General features: G+C 49.3%; 1 protein-coding gene across 1 annotated transcript in view; it reads right to left on the bottom strand.

The window, feature by feature from the left end:
* The window catches only part of wdr26a (WD repeat domain 26a), a 48,311-nt gene that overhangs the window by 9,960 nt on the left and 18,954 nt on the right, over positions 1-19,397 (bottom strand). The window contains exons 2-10 of the mRNA XM_079240060.1: positions 18,696-18,795; positions 18,531-18,587; positions 8,365-8,501; positions 6,180-6,277; positions 5,945-6,101; positions 5,709-5,847; positions 5,489-5,629; positions 3,843-3,962; positions 3,614-3,759 (exon numbers count right to left, since the gene is read on the bottom strand). Of these exons, the coding sequence (XP_079096186.1) occupies positions 3,614-3,759; positions 3,843-3,962; positions 5,489-5,629; positions 5,709-5,847; positions 5,945-6,101; positions 6,180-6,277; positions 8,365-8,501; positions 18,531-18,587; positions 18,696-18,795 (1,095 nt within the window). The remainder of the gene's footprint in view (positions 1-3,613; positions 3,760-3,842; positions 3,963-5,488; positions 5,630-5,708; positions 5,848-5,944; positions 6,102-6,179; positions 6,278-8,364; positions 8,502-18,530; positions 18,588-18,695; positions 18,796-19,397) is intronic.

The raw sequence follows: 19,397 nt of genomic DNA, 5'->3' as shown, positions 1-19,397 counted from the left end.
GGTCCAGTTCTGGCAATTTACAGGAGTCCAAGAATGACTGCATTACACCTGTAGGAGCCCTGTTCTGAGATGTCTATAGTTTCTTATAAAACATTTTAAATTCTGCATTGATATCCTCGTGTCTTGTATAAACACAGCACCAGATTCTGATTTTATTTTATGAATACATCTATCATTTTCCAGTTTACGTAATTGACTTGCTAACAATTTGTGTGGTTTATCTCCAAATTCGAAAAGCCTTTGTTTTGTATAAAATGTTCTATTTATTCGTTCGGATAGCAAGTTGTTGAGTTTGTATTTTAATGCAGAGATATCTTTATGTTTTTCCATTGTCGGATTTTGGGCATTGTCTAAGTCTAATTGTTTAATTTTCTCTTCCAGCGCTTTTTGTTCAGCCATATTTTGTTTTCTAGTGCTGGATTGGTAAGAAATAATGCACCCTCTCAAGTATCCTTTAAAGGTCTCCCATAGTAACGCAGGTAAATATCATCCTTATCATTGGAGTAAAAGAATAACTTAATATGCTGTTCCAAATATTCACAGAATTTTCTACTCTCAAGTAAAAGAGGATTACACCTCCAATACCTCTGGGACTTTGTATATTTATCCAATTTTAAAGAAAAGGTAACTGGGCTATGATCGGAGGTTATGATATTATGATATTTTGGTTGGAAGCCTATGGCAGCACCCTCCCATCTACTAGGATATAATCAATCCTGCTATAAACGTTATGAACTTTGGAATGAAATGAGTATTCTCTGCCTGACTGGTTGAGAATTCTCCAAATGTCTACTAGGTTCATGTTCTTCATATATGATAAGATAAGATAAGACTATGTTTCCACAAAATTACATGAGTTGGAGGGGGGATACTCTGTAAGTGCCAGATCCATCCAGATAAGGGTCAAAAACAAAGTTCAAATCGGCACCTATAATTAAGTTTGTATTAGATATCTATTTGGGATCAATCCTAAAACGTTTCTAAAAAATTCTGGGTCGTCGTGATTTGGGCTGTATAGGTTCAATAACGTTAAATGCACCGATTGCAGTTCCCCCAATACCATCACATAGCGTCCATTTTCATCAGCTAAGGTAGAGCAGTGTTTAAAAGGGGTGTCTTTACGGATCAGAATTGCTACTCGGGAGGGGGGGCGCCTCCTGGTATCCATACAAATAAAAGGGAAAAGAAAAGGTGGACAAACATCTCAATAGGTCAAGATCTTACCATATAGAGAAGCGTTCAATTCAAGTTGATTTTCAAATGTACAAACCTCCTAGGCTCTATCTTTTCAACTTAATATGATAAACAATGCCATCTGTTTAGTGAGGTAAAGGCACCCTGAATATATATGTGTATGATATATGCATGCATATACATATACACACATACATACATTTACGGATTCACACACATACACGTATATGCATATACATACATTCACATGCACACATACACACACACACAATACACTTAATGCTTAAAAAAAATAAATAAGCTGGCCACACAGATTAAGAAAGGAAGGAGAAAAAAAAAAAAGAACAAAAAAAAAAAAAAAAAAAACACACTCTTACAACTTCAAAACACAACACGCACTGGGGTTAATGTTGCTCGGCAACCAGGTGTTGCATTCATGGTCTGACAACGGAAGAATTGTAGCTTACTTAATCAGTGAAGGAATAACTGAAGGTTCTTGATTAATATCTTTTTTTCTTTTACATAAGCTGGGCCACATAGGAGTTGGTTCTGGGCTGCATGTGGCCCGCGGGCCGCCATTTGAAGAGGCCTGCTGTAGAATATCATTTTATCCTCCAAAATCCAAACCAGGTGACAGCCTAGGTGTCATGGCAGCAACATTATGACCATCTCATAATGTTATTACGATGTGTGTATCTGGCCAGTGTCTTTAATGCTTATATAATACTCTACTGTTGATTTATTTAGCTGAGGAATTTGGGATTAATGGTGAAAACCAGCTGTTGGAACAAACAAGAGTTCAACTCTACAACAGCAGTAGAGAGGATGTTAAAACATGTTAATCAAAAGGAAAATTGAAATGAAAGATGACATAATTCAAGGTAATAGTTTTTGAGAATAATGAATATTATATATTTATTGTGTTACCACTGTGTAATTATATTGTATCAGGACATAATGTGTAAAATTATTCAAGATGCTAGAAAGTATCATTAACTTTCTTTTATGTTCCATAACATTCCATGACTGACATTTTCAATCTTTAAAAAATTATTTTTCTCTCACTCCAGTTTTCATCACTTCAAAATTTTGTTTTCTTTGGATTTCCTTTATACTTTATCAGAATGCTGCATGTCTGCGAGCTGCTGCAGTGTTTTTGTCGGACGGAGAATCACATCCAGAGATGCTTTATGTGGTGGTTTATTTACCATACAGTGGTGGTGATAATAAAACAATTGTGTGCTATCCACACATTTAAACAGTCATAACATAATGAAATCCCAGTTTGACACCACCATTTCAAAAAGTTGTACTGATGCTCTATGAGCAGCACCAAAAATGAAGAGTGCTCCCGTAAGTCACCACCAGATCACCGTAAAACTATCCCAACATCCTGCCCCTCCCCGTTCTCCCTGTGTACGCGTGGGTTCTCTCCCGGTATTCTGGCTTCCTGCCACCGTCCCAACATGCTGTTACGTTAATTTGTTGCTCTAAAATGTCCCTAGCAGTGAGCATGAGCATGAACGGTTGTTTGTCTATCTGTTTGCCCTCTGATGGACTGGTGACCCGTCCAGGTGGTATCCTGGTATAGGCTTCCATAAGCCACCATTGGTTAAGAAAATGGATGAAGCTGAAACAGGAGACTGGGGATGAAGGTAGGGTGCTGCCTCTCCAGTCTCCCTACGTTCCAGTGTTGTGTTTCCAGGTCCAGTTTTATGTCCAGCCTACTGCGTCGTGAAACCAGGGAGTTTCATGTGTCTACACTGATCAATGTCATTAAGTTGGAAGATAGAGCTAAACAAATATCAGGTTTTCAATTTGATTTAGTTTTTAACTTTACTCTCACATGAACTTGAGGTGAAGAAAACTCTCATACAGGATGAACGAGCCGGGCAGAGGTCTACTTCTGGTCTGCTGGAACAGCAGCAGCTCTAGCTTCTCTCCTGGACTTCTGGGTTTTAAACTTCCAACTCTGGAGCTTCGCTAACGTCCCAAATGAGAAGGCAGAAGTGTTTGTTTGCAGATCCCGTTTGCTCCATTCACGTGGCAAGTCTAGTTGCTTATCTCATGCCCAAATTCAGATTTTTCATATTTGCTACGTTTCCACTGGAGTTTAATTCCTCTTTAATTCTGAATAAAAGTTAATTAAACAACCATGTAAACACTTAATTCCAAATGCAGATTTCTATTGGGAATTAAACTTCATCCCGCTGTAAGTTACTGGTTTATTCATGTAAACCTTCATTCTGCTCTAAGTTAATTCCGTTCGTTCTGAGCATGCTCGTTACTTTGTCCTGTAACGAGGACGCGTGTTGTTTTGCCTCCTGTGTTCAGTGGTCCATCGTTCTTCTCCTTCTCAGTTGCTTTCTTCTACATGATCCTTCTAATCCACGAGGACCCAGTTCTGGTTGTAACTTACATGTTTCTGTCCGTCAGGTCCTCAAAATTGTATCCTCGAATTCTCTGGTGTGTGTCGGATGCCAGGACAGTCCGACTGTCATTGAGACACCACAAGCACTGCACCCGGACCCCCTCCCATGAGTCCAGCAGGTTTCCATCTAAATCCTACCAGAAAACCACAAAGACCAATGTCAGGGGGGGACTGGACTCAGAGCAGGGATGGAGATGGGGTCTTTGAAGATACTCACACACTGGTAGAACTGGCCTCTCTGGCCACCAGTGACAAAACGTTTTCCATCTGGATTCCAGGCAACACTGGTCAAGCTGTCCTCATGGGACTGACTCATCTTGGTTCGTAAGTCTCCCGTCTTCCCCACCATGGACAGAAAACATCACAGATCAGTAACCAGAACAACAATCTGACCTGGATGGACGTGTATCGTAAAAAGCTGATTGGCCATCTGCGGATGGAAGGTCTACTTGACTGACATCCAGTTATAGAGATCGGGATGGCGCCATTAGAGCACAAAATACTTCCAGACATAAAAATGTTTGGTTTTTTCTCTGTGGGGGGGGGTCCAGCATTCTCAGGTGCAGGTGCAACTACTTCAACATTGTGTACATGTTTACGGTCCTTTTCTATGGTCCCCAACGTAGCGATCAAACCGTGCCGGTACTCCAGGGTTAAGGAAAACCATTTGGCTTTTGTGTTCAAGTCAGTCATGATTTTTGCCGTTTGTTTTAAGTGATTAGTTATAAATTGTGAGTTTTTTCTTTAAAAGTAGCTGCTGGATTGCAAACATGTGGTTTAAACCAGCCCTGCAGGTAATCTTACTGCTGATCAACATATTTACATCTCAACCTTACAGCTGCACAGGAAGACTTGCAGGGAACTTCTGCTTTTTAATCATCAGCACAAAACCTGCAACCGCTGCGGACAGATGCAAATCTGTCCCAACAGCAGACGTCCTCCAGCTCCACATGCTGTCGCACTGACAAGCCTTTTCCCCTAGGGTTTACCGATTTAGAAAATGTTGATATCAAAACGTTTCATTCGTTCGGGACATAGGTGTTCAGACTTTTCTATTTTATAACTTTTATGGTTTTCAAAAAGTTTGACTTTAAAACGTTTTATTTCTAACTTGTCCTGTCCAGCATTAAAGCAGCTGTGATGTGCTGAGCACATCTGCTTTTTCAAGAGACGGAAACGTAGAAACTGATTTTACAGAGTACTGCTGGACCAGACTGGAGAAGAACTTTGAAACTGTTTGTCATTGAAACGAATGGAAATGCCATCTTTGTCTTCTCTTCCCCACTTTTCTCATCTGTCATGTCTTCAATCAGCAGATTTCAAGAATCTTCAACTTTCTTTTGCTCATTTCATTTCAACTTTGAACCATTTTCAGCACTCAAACACCATTTTACTTACATTTACTTCAGCTGAGCATTCATTCTTCCATTTGTTTCAGCTCAACTTTCAGCCATTTTAACGCTGTTTAAACGTCGGTTTCTGCTTTAAACACATCAAGCTTCTTTTCATTCAGCTTTGCTTAGCATTACAGCTCATGACAGCATTCAGAACAGCTCAGTTTCTAGTTGACCTTTGATTTTTGTTACACAATACATGCTGTTAAATGATTTTGTCAGCAGATCTGGTGGACTGTGTTGTCACTAAGCCCATTACATCCTTGCAATAAAAAAATCATTTTGAAATGAAATTCCTTTGGATGGGATTTAAGTTTGCAACGAAAAGGCAGCAGCACGTGTGTCTGCTGGACTTGGGCTTCAGCATGTCTGATGTGACCGTGGAGCTGGCAGATTTTAGTTCAGTCTCTTTTTAAAAAGGGAATAATTAGACGAGTTAGGAAGAAAATGCCTTTGGGGCACGGTGTACCTGCACGTTCCACAGCCACAGCTCAGAGCAGTCATCAGGACCACAAGCTATTAGGTAGGTATCATCAGGACTCCAGGCCAGATAGGAGACGCCATAGGCATGACCCTCCAGAGTCTTCATCAGCTTCAGCTGCTGAGTTTCCTGTTAGCCAGTAAAGCCACATATTTATCACCTCTTCAGTTTAAAGTCCTGTCTCACATTCTCCCGATCACTGACTTACCGTGTCAACCTGCCACACGATGACCGTGGTGTCTTTGGACCCAGTGGCCAGTTTTGTGCCATCATTGGAGAACTTGCAGAACCAAACTTCGTTGCAGTGTTCAGTGAGAATCTGCTGAGTGTAGCACGGGAACTCCTCCCTACATCCATATGAAGAAAGACAGAAGCAGTGGAACAGGGAACAACAGTGAGAAATGGGATGTAATGGGCTGTGCATCGGCGTGGGGGGGCTCTGACCGGCTGCAGGCGTGGTCCAAAAGCAGAGACATGGAGTCCAGTCCACTGTCCAGTTTGGTGTTGTGATAAAGGCAGCGCTCTCTCTGCAGCTCCACAGCCTGCTTCAGCAGAGTTTGTAGGCGGCGAGGAGGCAGCATGACTGATGGAGGCAGGTATGCTGCACGCGAAACAAGCCGCTTTACTTCTACTGCTGTCTCTGACAAAACCTGAATAACTGCACACATAATCAACTCACCCTGTAGCTTGTCCAGCAGCTTGGCCCGGGAGGCCGTGCCTTTACCCTCCCACTCTGCTCTGGCCCTCAGGTCCTCTGCATGGCTGCACATCAGGTACCTTCAGAAGCCGCCACAAACATTTTCCTTCAGATAAAACAAGACAAACCAACTCGCCGCTTCTCGATAAGGTCAGTGTTTTCTGCCTCCAGGCTGAAACAACATATCCTAGCTAAATGAAGGACTAATGGTAGGAGAGTGGTCCGCTGACAGAGACACAGGGTATCAGGTATGTTCAGCCACCGAGAAGAAGTGCTCGCACTGCCCCCTGGAGGACCCCACATCACACTGCAACTCACTGAGATTCACTCTGATAACAGAACTTCCAACTGGACCTGGACCAGTCCAGAAGTCCGACCCAGTTCTCCAGCCTGTCTAGGACTCTGTGATCTACAGAATCAATGTGAGATCCAGCAGAACCAGGACTGATATGGAACCAGAATCAGTGTTAAAGCTGATGATACATCTGTTTCAGTGCTGTGAAGAGGTCCCAAGTCTCGCTAACATTTTCTCAGATTTCTGCTTTATTTTAACGGTTTAAATACAACTTGCTCAGTAATGTTGGACCTAAACCAGACCGTGGTGGTCTGGGGGTCCTGGCTCTCCGGCAGCATGGGCTGGGTACTCTGCCTGCGGGGTGGGGGGCTGCCTTCAGGCTCTTCAGCCTGGGGCCCGTGTTCTGTCTGCCCTGCAGGGCCAGGCTTTGCTGGTCCCCCTGACTGTGGTGTGGGGTGTATGACCTCCCTACAACGCCTGGGCATGCTCCTGATGAGGCGGTGGATGTTCTCCTGAGGGATCTCCTCCCAGACCTGGACTAAAGCATCCGCCAACTCCTGGACAGTCTGTGGTGCAACTTGGCGTTGGTGGATGGAGCGAGACATGATGTCCCAGATGTGCTCAGCTGGATCCAGGTCTGGGGAACGGGCGGGCCGGTCCATAACATCAATGCCTTGGCGTTGCAGGAACTGCTGACACACTCCAGCCACATGAGGTCTAGCATTGTCTTGCATTAGGAGGAACCCAGGGCCAACCGCACCAGCATATGGTCCCACAAGGGGTCTGAGGATCTCATCTCGGTACCTAATGGCAGTCAGGCTACCTCTGGAGAGCACATGGAGGGCTGTGCGGCCCTCCAAAGAAATGCCCCCCCACACCATTACTGACCCACTGCCAAACCGGTCCTGCTGGAGGATGTTGCAGGCAGCAGAACGTTCTCCACGGCGTCTCCAGACTCTGTCACGTCTGGCACATGTGCTCAGTGTGAACCTGCTTCCATCTGTGAAGAGCTCAGGGCGCCAGTGGAGAATTTACCAATCTTGGTGTTCTCTGGCAAACGCCAAACATCCTGCACGGTGTTGGGCTGTAAACACAACCCCCACCTGTGGACGTCGGGTCTTCATACCACCCTCATGGAGTCTGTTTCTGACTGTTGGAGCAGACACATGCACATTTGTGTCCTGCTGGAGCTCATTCTGCAGGGCTCTGGCAGTGCTCCTCCTGTTCCTCCTTGCACAAAGAAGGAGGTAGCGGTCCTGCTGCTGGGTTGTTTCCCTCCCACGGCCTCCTCCACGTCTCCTGATGTACTGGCCTGTCTCCTGGTAGCGCCTCCATGCTCTGGACGCTACGCTGACAGACACAGCAAACCTTCTTGCCACAGCTGGCATTGATGTACCATCCTGGATGAGCTGCACTACCTGAGCCACTTGTGTGGGTTGTAGACTCCGTCTCATGCTACCACTAGAGTGAAAGCACCGCCAGCATTCAGACCAAATCATCATCCAGAAAGCATCGGAACTGAGAAGTGGTCTGTGGTCTCCACCTGCAGAACCACTCCTTTATTGGGTGTGTCTTGCCAGTTGCCTCTAATTTCCACCTGTTGTCTGTTCCATCTGCACAACAGCAGGTGGAACTGATTGTCAATCAGTGTTGCTTCCTAAGTGCACAGTTCCATTTCACAGAAGTCTGGTTGACTTGGAGTTACATCGTGTTGGTTAGGTGTTCCCTTTTATTCTTTTGAGCAGTGTATATATATATATATCTATATATACATATATATATATATATATGTTTGTGTGTGTGTGTGTGTAACTGAGTGATTTCCTGTAAACATATATAGGAAAAAATGAAGAAATCTCTTTTTTAACCCACCCAGTCAGAATGTGGATCCTCTCGGTGTTGTATTTCAGAGGCGTGAGCTCAGCTCTGAGGACCTGGAGAGCCTCCATGACTTTACCATCCTCCAGATATTCCAGATACTTCTGCTGCAGCAGCAAAAACTTCATCTGCTGCACATGAACAAGAAGACAAGGGAAAACAAACACATCACAATACTCTCATCTGTCCGGGTTTGACCTGCAGCATGTGCACAAAGCAACACACTTCCATCCCATCTGGACTGAAAGTCTGTGGAATCGTTTCAGAAACGATTTAGCAGTGCAGGCATCTTTAAATATCTACAGCAGCATCTTTTTGTGGATGTTAACCCGCTACTTTCATTGAGCTTCAATCTTTAGTGTGGAATTTGGAGATGGACCATTGTGAGGTGTGATTAACATACCCTGAACATCTGTTATGTGGGTTGACGAAACCCAGACGTTCACCATCTGGATAAGTGGAACAATGAAGCTGGTTACCAGCTGGCAACTCAACCCTCTTCCCGTGCTGATCAGTATGCACTCGCATAGAAAGGCAGCGATCAGGTCCTCACTTCTCTGATTATTCTGATTGTCTGGTTTCTTTCCCTGCACCACATTCTTGTTTATGTGGTGTTGGGAGGGTAAACAATGGGTTTTATCTTCCTGTAGGGCTTTGTTAGCACAGGGTTAAGTTAGTCGGTTTATTTGTTGTTTTGGCCTTGGTTCACCCTGACGTTTTTGCTTTTTCAGGCTTGGTGACACATGAATCATACTCCTGTAAATAAATAGATCATTGAAAGTTGTTTGTTTCTGATTGAGGGCTGGGACTGGGAATTGTGTTCTTCTTGTGCTCCTTCAAACTAGGTAGGAAGTAATACAAGATGATACCTTCATTTCTGTCATGAGAATCCTTCTTTACAAATATTCTACCCCAGTCATTCGTCATGTACTGTAACATAAAAAATGTTCATTTCCCTCACAGCCTAATAAAACTAACATACAGTACAAACTGTTCCCTGGTACTGCACACCAAAAATAACTATTAAAGTGAATATACAACCCATCCTTCTAAAGAAACAATAAAACAAAAAGCCAAATAAAGAGAAGTTCTAAAACCAGATAATACATCCCAAAACTTGACAGAATGCCACGTGTCTTCCTCCCTGTATGGTCAGACCCTCTCCCCGAGTAGACCTTAACACGCCTAACGAGACCTTGTCGGACGACTCTGTAGACGTGTTCTATGTCCAAATCCTGAGTAGATTCAGGATAGTTTCTGCACAAACTTCAGCATTTCATTCCCTCTAACCCTTCTGTCTCCCTTCATCTTCTGCCGCTTATCCGGGGTCGGGTCGCGGGGGCAGCAGCCTATGTAGGGAAGCCCAGACTTCCCTCTCCCCAGCCACATTTGCCAACTCTGCGGGGGGGATCCCGAGGCGTTCCCAGGCCAGCCGAGAGATATAATCCCTCCAGCGTGTCCTGGGTCTTCCCCGGGGTCTCCTCCCAGAGGGACGTGCCTGGAACACCTCACCAGGGAGGTCCAGGAGGCATCCTGACCAGATGCCCGAGCCACCTCAACTGGTTCCTCTCGATGCGGAGGAGCAGCGGCTCTACTCTGATCTCCTCCCGGATGACTGAGCTCCTCACCCTATCTCTAAGGGAGAGCCCGGCCACCCTGCGGAGGAAACCCATTTCAGCCGCCTGTTCTCTGCACATTTCTTTCTTGGAGTGTGATTAGGAGGGTTTAGGAAGTGTGATTATCTCCCAGCACTGAGCTAAAAACAAAATTGCATCGAGACTGGAATTCATGAACAAAAGTTTCACTCCGAAGTGGACTTTTTAAATGCTCGTAACTAAACCCAGTACGAGCACTACTTTGTGAATCTTTTGGAGTTTTCTTTGGAATTTTTTGATAGATTTCAAGACACAGATTTCAGTTTTTCTCACTACCTTCAAGCAATTAGGAAAAAAAGAATCAAACACAATAAAAACCCTTTATTAGAATGGACAAAACTGTAATACAGAGAGGACATGATTATTTTTTAGTGACACTCTCCATCAGTCCAACCACGGCGCTGCTTTTGTCTTCCAGGCTGTCCAGCAAGCCGGACGTGGCGCTTCCATTGCAGTCTGTCCTCTCACCTGTCTCGGTACTCGAGCAGCCGCGTTCCGCTTTCGTTCACCTGTCCATCACAAAAATAATGGAAACTGCAATCAGGACAAAGTGTGTCAATCCAAACTTTGTATACATTTCAAGACGTTGAATCATACACTATTCACAAAAAGTTATGGATATTCAGCTTTTGGGTGAAATTTCCCAACAAGCCTAAAATGCATTCAAACCTGTACAGGTGAACTTAATGTGATCTTCTCTAAGCTTTTAAATGCACATGTCCAACTGTTAAATGTTTCAATAAATTTTGCACAAGTTGCTGTTCTCTAACAAGGAGCTTAACGGCAAAAATCACGGCTTGAATTGACCAATAAATGTCCCGGTTCAATTAGAGCTGGTGTTTAAACAGTTGTCCTCATCATGCTGTTCACATTTTGACATCATGAGACCAAGACGACACCTAACAATGGAACAACAGTCCCTTGCCATTGCCATGCTTCAAACAGGACGTTCTCAGACAGAAGTGGCCACTGAGCTTGGAGTGTCACAGAGTGTCATCAGCAGGTTGCAACAGAGATATGGAGAGACTGGAAGAGTCACAGAAAGGCCTAGAAGTGGACGTCCTTTGGCCACATCCCGTGCTGATGACCGCTACATTGTGAACACTGCCCTGAGAAACCGGATGATGAATGCCACTCAACTCCAGGCACGTTTAAGAGAGGTGAGAGGCACCCAAGTGTCACGTCAGACCATTCCAAACCGTTTCCATCAGCGTGGTCTGCGTGCTAGACGACCTGCACGGGTACCTGACCACACCACCAGGCACAGGCATCATCGTCTTGCATGGGCCAGGGAGCATTTACGCTGGACGAGGAACCAGTGGGCCTCAGTGCTGTTCTCTGATGAAAGTCGATTCACACTGAGCAGAAATGATGGCCGGCAACGATGTTGGAGACGTCAGGGAGAGCGCTATGCATCAGCCACTGTTGTCACCAGGCCAGCTTTTGGTGGTGGCGGTGTTACAGTGTGGGCAGGGGTGTCCACTTGGTACAGAACTGCCCTACACTTTGTGAATGGTACAGTGACAAGCCCATACTACCTGAATAACATCATTAATCCAGTGATTGTGCCCCTACATGAACAGCACAGGCCTCATTTCATCTTCATGGACGACAATGCTCCTGCTCATCGAGGCCGCATCATCAGGGAACGGCTGTTGGAGACTGGTGTACCTCAAATGGAACGGCCTGCACTCTCTCCAGACCTGAATCCCATTGAAAACCTGTGGGATCAGCTGAGCCGTCGTGTAGAGGCTCGAGACCCTGCACCCCAGAACCTCAATGACCTGAGGGCTGCCCTTCAAGAAGAGTGGGATGCCATGCCTCAGCAGGCAATAAGTTGCCTTGTGAACAGCATGAGACGTCGTTGTCAAGCTGTAACTGATGCTCAAGGACACATGACCAGATATTGAGACGTTCACATTTCTTGTTGTGGTGTAACTACCATTGTTGTTACCTTTTGTGTTGAATGAATCTTTTGAGATGAGGAAATCAGTAGTGCATCCTTCTACTTAAATGTCTTACTTTTATGATATTATATCACTGTAGCATGAACATATTGCATTTTCCATAAATTTCACCTGAAAGCCAAATATCCCTAACTTTTTGTGAGTAGTGTAACTGCTTTAAAGCACTTCTGAGAGAAACCGTCAGATATTGTTTACATTGTTTACCTGGCCTGCAAGACGAGGACTGGATTCCTGGTGAAGGTGAGCTGCATGCCACGACCGAAGTGTATTACAACTCCAGTGATGCCAATTCTGATCATAAAAAAAAAAAAAAAAAGGGTTTTATATTTTATTTATAAAATCTATAAACATGCAAACATGTTACGTGACCAGATTTTTTTGGCTATTGTTAGCACGTTAGCATAGCTAACAAAAGACAGAAGTTTTAAACGATTCAATCCACAACTTATCTAATACTAAAAACCATCTCGCATTGCATATCAGTCACACTATAAACAGCTGCTCTTACCAGATTCCACTGCGGCGGCGACCACCATGGACAGGAGGACGGACTCAGTCGTGACAGGTTCGTGGCGTCGGCTGTTCAGTTTGCCGGCCGTTCACCAACAACAGAAATCAGGATCTGAAAATGTGGCTTTCATCCATTGCTGATGCGTCCCAGCTCCCTTTTCTGCTCCCTGAAACCTTTTCTGAGTTTTAAATTTGTTGACCGGTGGATGAAGCTCCATTTGCAGCGGGCTGCAGCCGTCTGCTGTTAGCGCTGCTGGACCTCAGGCTTTGTCCGGATCTCCATCGAGTCTCCTCCTCCAACCAATGTCAACCCTAACCCACTGACAACGTGAAGCAGTTCTCACTCCGGCGCATCGAAGCGCCCGTACCAGAAGCCGGTGCTTCATCTTCATTCACGTGACTCCGGTCGGTCCGCAGACCGGAAGACGTGACTCCGGTCGGTCCGCAGACCGGAAGACGTGACTCCGGTCGGTCCGCAGACCGGAAGACGTGACTCCGGTCGGTCCGCAGACCGGAAGACGTGACTCCGGTCGGTCCGCAGACCGGAAGACGTGACTCCGGTCGGTCCGCAGACCGGAAGACGTGACTCCGGTCGGTCCGCAGACCGGAAGACGTGACTCCGGTCGGTCCGCAGACCGGAAGACGTGACTCCGGTCGGTCCGCAGACCGGTAGACGTGACTCCGGTCGGTGACTCCGGTCGGTCCGCAGACCGGTAGACGTGACTCCGGTCGGTCCGCAGACCGGAAGACGTGACTCCGGTCGGTCAGCAGACCGGAAGACGTGACTCCGGTCGGTCCGCAGACCGGAAGACGTGACTCCGGTCGGTCCGCAGACCGGAAGACGTGACTCCGGTCGGTCCGCAGACCGGTAGACGTGACTCCGGTCGGTCGGCAGACCGGTAGACGTGACTCCGGTCGGTCCGCAGACCGGTATACGTGACTCCGGTCGGTCCGCAGACCGGTAGACGTGACTCCGGTCGGTCAGCAGACCGGTAGACGTGACTCCGGTCGGTCCGCAGACCGGTATACGTGACTCCGGTCGGTCCGCAGACCGGTAGACGTGACTCCGGTCGGTCAGCAGACCGGTAGACGTGACTCCGGTCGGTCCGCAGACCGGTAGACGTGACTCCGGTCGGTCAGCAGACCGGTAGACGTGACTCCGGCCGGTCCGCAGACCGGTAGACGTGACTCCGGTCGGTCCGCAGACCGGTAGACGTGACTCCGGTCGGTCTGCAGACCGGTAGACGTGACTCCGGTCGGTCCGCAGACCGGTAGACGTGACTCCGGTCGGTCAGCAGACCGGAAGACGTGACTCCGGTCGGTCAGCAGACCGGAAGACGTGACTCCGGTCGGTCCACAGACCGGTAGACGTGACTCCGGTCGGTCCGCAGACCGGTAGACGTGACTCCGGTCGGTCCGCAGACCGGTATACGTGACTCCGGTCGGTCCGCAGACCGGTAGACGTGACTCCGGTCGGTCCGCAGACCGGTAGACGTGACTCCGGTCGGTCCGCAGACCGGTAGACGTGACTCCGGTCGGTCCGCAGACCGGTAGACGTGACTCCGGTCGGTCCGCAGACCGGTATACGTGACTCCGGTCGGTGACTCCGGTCGGTCCGCAGACCGGTATACGTGACTCCGGTCGGTGACTCCGGTCGGTCCGCAGACCGGTATACGTGACTCCGGTCGGTCCGCAGACCGGTATACGTGACTCCGGTCGGTTAGCAGACCGGAAGACGTGACTCCGGTCGGTCCGCAGACCGGTCGACGTGACTCCGGTCGGTTAGCAGACCGGAAGACGTGACTCCGGTCGGTCAGCAGACCGGTCGACGTGACTCCGGTCGGTTAGCAGACCGGAAGACGTGACTCCGGTCGGTCAGCAGACCGGTCGACGTGACTCCGGTCGGTTAGCAGACCGGAAGACGTGACTCCGGTCGGTCCACACACCGGTAGACGTGACTCCGGTCGGTCCGCAGACCGGTAGACGTGACTCCGGTCGGTCCGCAGACCGGTAGACGTGACTCCGGTCGGTCCGCAGACCGGTAGACGTGACTCCGGTCGGTCCGCAGACCGGAAGACGTGACTCCGGTCGGTCCGCAGACCGGTAGACGTGACTCCGGTCGGTCCGCAGACCGGTAGACGTGACTCCGGTCGGTCCGCAGACCGGTAGACGTGACTCCGGTCGGTCCGCAGACCGGTAGACGTGACTCCGGCCGGTCCGCAGACCGGTATACGTGACTCCGGTCGGTCCGCAGACCGGTATACGTGACTCCGGTCGGTCCGCAGACCGGTAGACGTGACTCCGGTCGGTCCGCAGACCGGTAGACGTGACTCCGGTCGGTCAGCAGACCGGTAGACGTGACTCCGGCCGGTCCGCAGACCGGTAGACGTGACTCCGGTCGGTCCGCAGACCGGTAGACGTGACTCCGGTCGGTCCGCAGACCGGTAGACGTGACTCCGGTCGGTCCGCAGACCGGTAGACGTGACTCCGGTCGGTCCGCAGACCGGTAGACGTGACTCCGGTCGGTCCGCAGACCGGTAGACGTGACTCCGGTCGGTCAGCAGACCGGTAGACGTGACTCCGGCCGGTCTGCAGACCGGTAGACGTGACTCCGGCCGGTCTGCAGACCGGTAGACGTGACTCCGGCCGGTCCGCAGACCGGTAGACGTGACTCCGGCCGGTCCGCAGACCGGTAGACGTGACTCCGGCCGGTCCGCAGACCGGTAGACGTGACTCCGGCCGGTCTGCAGACCGGTAGACGTGACTCCGGTCGGTCCGCAGACCGGTAGACGTGACTCCGGCCGGTCTGCAGACCGGTAGACGTGACTCCGGCCGGTCTGCAGACCGGTAGACGTGACTCCGGCCGGTCTGCAGACCGGTAGACGTGACTCCGGTTGGTCCGCAGACCGGTAGACGTGACTCCGGTTGGTCAGCAGACCGGTAGACGTGACTCCGGCCGGTCCGCAGACCGGTAGACGTGACTCCGGCCGGTCTGCAGACCGGTAGACGTGACTCCGGTTGGTCCGCAGACCGGTAGACGTGACTCCGGTCGGTCAGCAGACCGGTAGACGTGACTCCGGCCGGTCTGCAGACCGGTAGACGTGACTCCGGCCGGTCCGCAGACCGGTAGACGTGACTCCGGTCGGTCAGCAGACCGGTCGACGTGACTCCGGTCGGTCCGCAGACCGGTAGACGTGACTCCGGCCGGTCTGCAGACCGGTAGACGTGACTCCGGTCGGTCCGCAGACCGGTAGACGTGACTCCGGCCGGTCTGCAGACCGGTAGACGTGACTCCGGTTGGTCCGCAGACCGGTAGACGTGACTCCGGTCGGTCAGCAGACCGGTAGACGTGACTCCGGCCGGTCTGCAGACCGGTAGACGTGACTCCGGCCGGTCCGCAGACCGGTAGACGTGACTCCGGCCGGTCTGCAGACCGGTAGACGTGACTCCGGCCGGTCTGCAGACCGGTAGACGTGACTCCGGCCGGTCCGCAGACCGGTAGACGTGACTCCGGCCGGTCTGCAGACCGGTAGACGTGACTCCGGTTGGTCCGCAGACCGGTAGACGTGACTCCGGTCGGTCCGCAGACCGGTAGACGTGACTCCGGCCGGTCTGCAGACCGGTAGACGTGACTCCGGCCGGTTAGCAGACCGGTAGACGTGACTCCGGCCGGTCCGCAGACCGGTATACGTGACTCCGGCCGGTTAGCAGACCGGTAGACGTGACTCCGGCCGGTCCGCAGACCGGTAGACGTGACTCCGGTCGGTCCGCAGACCGGTATACGTGACTCCGGCCGGTTAGCAGACCGGTAGACGTGACTCCGGCCGGTCTGCAGACCGGTAGACGTGACTCCGGCCGGTTAGCAGACCGGTAGACGTGACTCCGGTCGGTCCGCAGACCGGTATACGTGACTCCGGCCGGTTAGCAGACCGGTAGACGTGACTCCGGCCGGTCTGCAGACCGGTAGACGTGACTCCGGCCGGTTAGCAGACCGGTAGACGTGACTCCGGTCGGTCCGCAGACCGGTATACGTGACTCCGGCCGGTTAGCAGACCGGTAGACGTGACTCCGGCCGGTCTGCAGACCGGTAGACGTGACTCCGGCCGGTCCGCAGACCGGTAGACGTGACTCCGGCCGGTCTGCAGACCGGTAGACGTGACTCCGGTCGGTCCGCAGACCGGTAGACGTGACTCCGGTCGGTCCGCAGACCGGTAGACCGCGTACCCTCGTGTTGCCAGGTCTGGAAGAGTACATGGAATTCATTCAGTGGATCGAGTGTTTCTCTTTTCCTTCAAACTATGAAATAGTTTTCTTTTGTGAAAAAAACTGAAACAGTGAAAAATACTTCATCTATTAATGTCTTCCTAATCATGTCCTGAAACACAACAAACCAGCGTGCATTATTTAGTAAACAAATGAAACATATATACTGTAAAAAAAAAGGTGAAAATCCTGATGAATCAGACAAGAACACCCCGTTCCCGTGTGTTCTCTTAGCTGCTGTAAATCTGGAACATCTGGAAGAACTGGACAGCAACACTTTTAATATAAAACATTTCAAACAGACCTCATGCTGCTCTCTCGATCTGGATAACAAGTAGAAATGTACTCGTACACGATCACACCTTTCCGGTCCGATAACCTCCGTTATCTGCATACTGCAACGGTGCCGAACCACAGAACACGGCCAAGCAAAGCAGGAGCAAAGCTGCACATTACAATGTTGATTTGACTTGAGACAATAAACACAGTTACTCAGGCAGCACCCAAAGGGGAATCCAGGCAAATCCTGGAAGCAGATCTGCCGCCATTTCTCCACAATGCTGCCATCGTAGTAACTCTGTCGCTGTTTCTCAAGGATTCCTCCTTATAGCGACCGATCTATTGACCTCTCTGGGTCTTTTTAGAGACTTACACCAACACAACAGGCCTTGTGGCGCGGGCAGCTGCCTCAGTCTGCCTGTTCCTGGTTGGACTGGTTGTACTGGAAGTCATTTGGTTGTGCCAGGACGCTGCTACAATGACAATAAAAGCTTCTGAATGTGATTCTAATGCAACCCCATCCCATCAGAGATGCAGGCTGATAACAAGCTGGATGCTCCCTCTCCTCTTTAGTCTGCAGGACACGCCGTCCATGCTGTCCACAAACTATTCCACATCTTCATCCAGGTTTCCACTCAGAACATTTTAAATGAGCTTTGGTCCAGAGAAGACGGCGTGTTTCTGGATCCTCTTCACATATGATGGAGCTTTAACCTGCATGAACTGGGTTCACACTGGTTTCTGGAAGCTTCCTGCAGTCATTTTCAGTCGAGAATCATACCTATATTTAATGCAGAGCTGTCTGAGGACCCCAAATCACCAGTATTGTGTATCACAGTGTGAACTTCAACCTTGTACCATGCATACAGGGATTTCTTCAGATAATCTGGATCCATTCATCCTTTTTCTACTTGGCTTATTCCAGCTGAGGGTTGCAGGGAGGCTGCAGGTGAGAGGCCTGACCCTGGACTGATCACCAGTCCATCACAGGGCCAACGCAGTACCGGACTAACAACCATTCATGCTTACACCCCCCCCCTCAGGAAAGTTTAGCGTTCAGTGACCTAACATACACGTTTTCAGACAATAGGTTGAAGCCGAAGTATCCAAAGAGGATACACAGAAACACCCCTGCTCGAACCCTAACCCTCTAACCACAGCCCAGTCGAGGTTCAAATCACCTTGACCTTTTTGCATAAGGTCATGGTGGGAATCACCAAACCACCAGTCCTCTAATCCCCTAACCACAGAAATACCACTCCCCCATATCCATACCCACCAGACCCCTAAAAACCAAACCACCACCCCCCACATCCACAACCACCAAACCAATAGCTTCCAAGATCCTCTCTGGATCTCCACATGGAGATGGAGGGATCTTCAGGTCCTCACTAATGTCAGGAACATGTTTGTGTCAGGTTGGTGAAGCTCTGTCTGAACAACCAGTTAATGTCCAGTCATGTTACTGGGCTACTGGTGAACTTACCACTGTAGCACTGGGAGCGTGCATTAATGCCTTCAGTTCATTCAGGTCACTCTCAGCCTGAAAACATGAGAAAAACTGCGTGATTCAGCGTGATTCATTTATACAGTGTATAAATCACATCATGCAGGTCTAATCAGGGTGTAGTCACATCAGCCTTCATCTTACCTTGTCCCACTCTGCCTCGATGACATGATTTCTGAACTTGGTGGCCGACGGATGTTCCAGTCTGCATCCAGACTCCTGCATCAGCAGCTCCACTGTTTGACTGCAGCAAAAATAAAAAATAATCAGTCAATATTCTGGCTGCTCGGAAACGCTCTGGCTTCGTGTGTTTGTAATATTTTAAAGCAAACTAAAAGTTCAACTGAACCACAGTAGATATGGACCGTATAACACCAGACTAAACTTGGATTTAGACCCGCGTACGGTCAGCAGCTGGCACTGTTTCTCCTCTGTTAACTTCACAAACTCTACAAGAAGCTACAGAAACAGGTCATCACAAACTGACTAATCACAGGGGAGAAAAGGTGCAGGCCTCTGTGAAGCATTCAGCGACATAACTGGGTGGAAATCCAGCTGAATGTTAGAGCTGAACAATTAACCGTTAAAAAATCACGATCTCGATTAATACTTGTAAACGATCCATTTTCAAATGACATGCCGTGATACGCTGTGATTCACCATGACGTGCCGTGATTCACCGTGACGTGCCGTGATGCACCATGACGTGCCGTGATGCGTCATGACGTGCCGTGATGCGTCATGACGTGCCGTGATGCACCATGACGTGCCGTGATTCCCCATGACGTGCCGTGATTCACAATGACGTGCCGTGATTCACAATGACGTGCCATGATACACCATGAC

Source organism: Telmatherina bonti, assembly GCF_933228915.1.
Source record: "Telmatherina bonti genome assembly, chromosome: 5".
NCBI lineage: Eukaryota > Metazoa > Chordata > Actinopteri > Atheriniformes > Telmatherinidae > Telmatherina > Telmatherina bonti.
The sequence above is the reverse complement of the archived record's forward strand: the minus strand, read 5'-3'. Positions and strand labels throughout refer to the sequence as shown.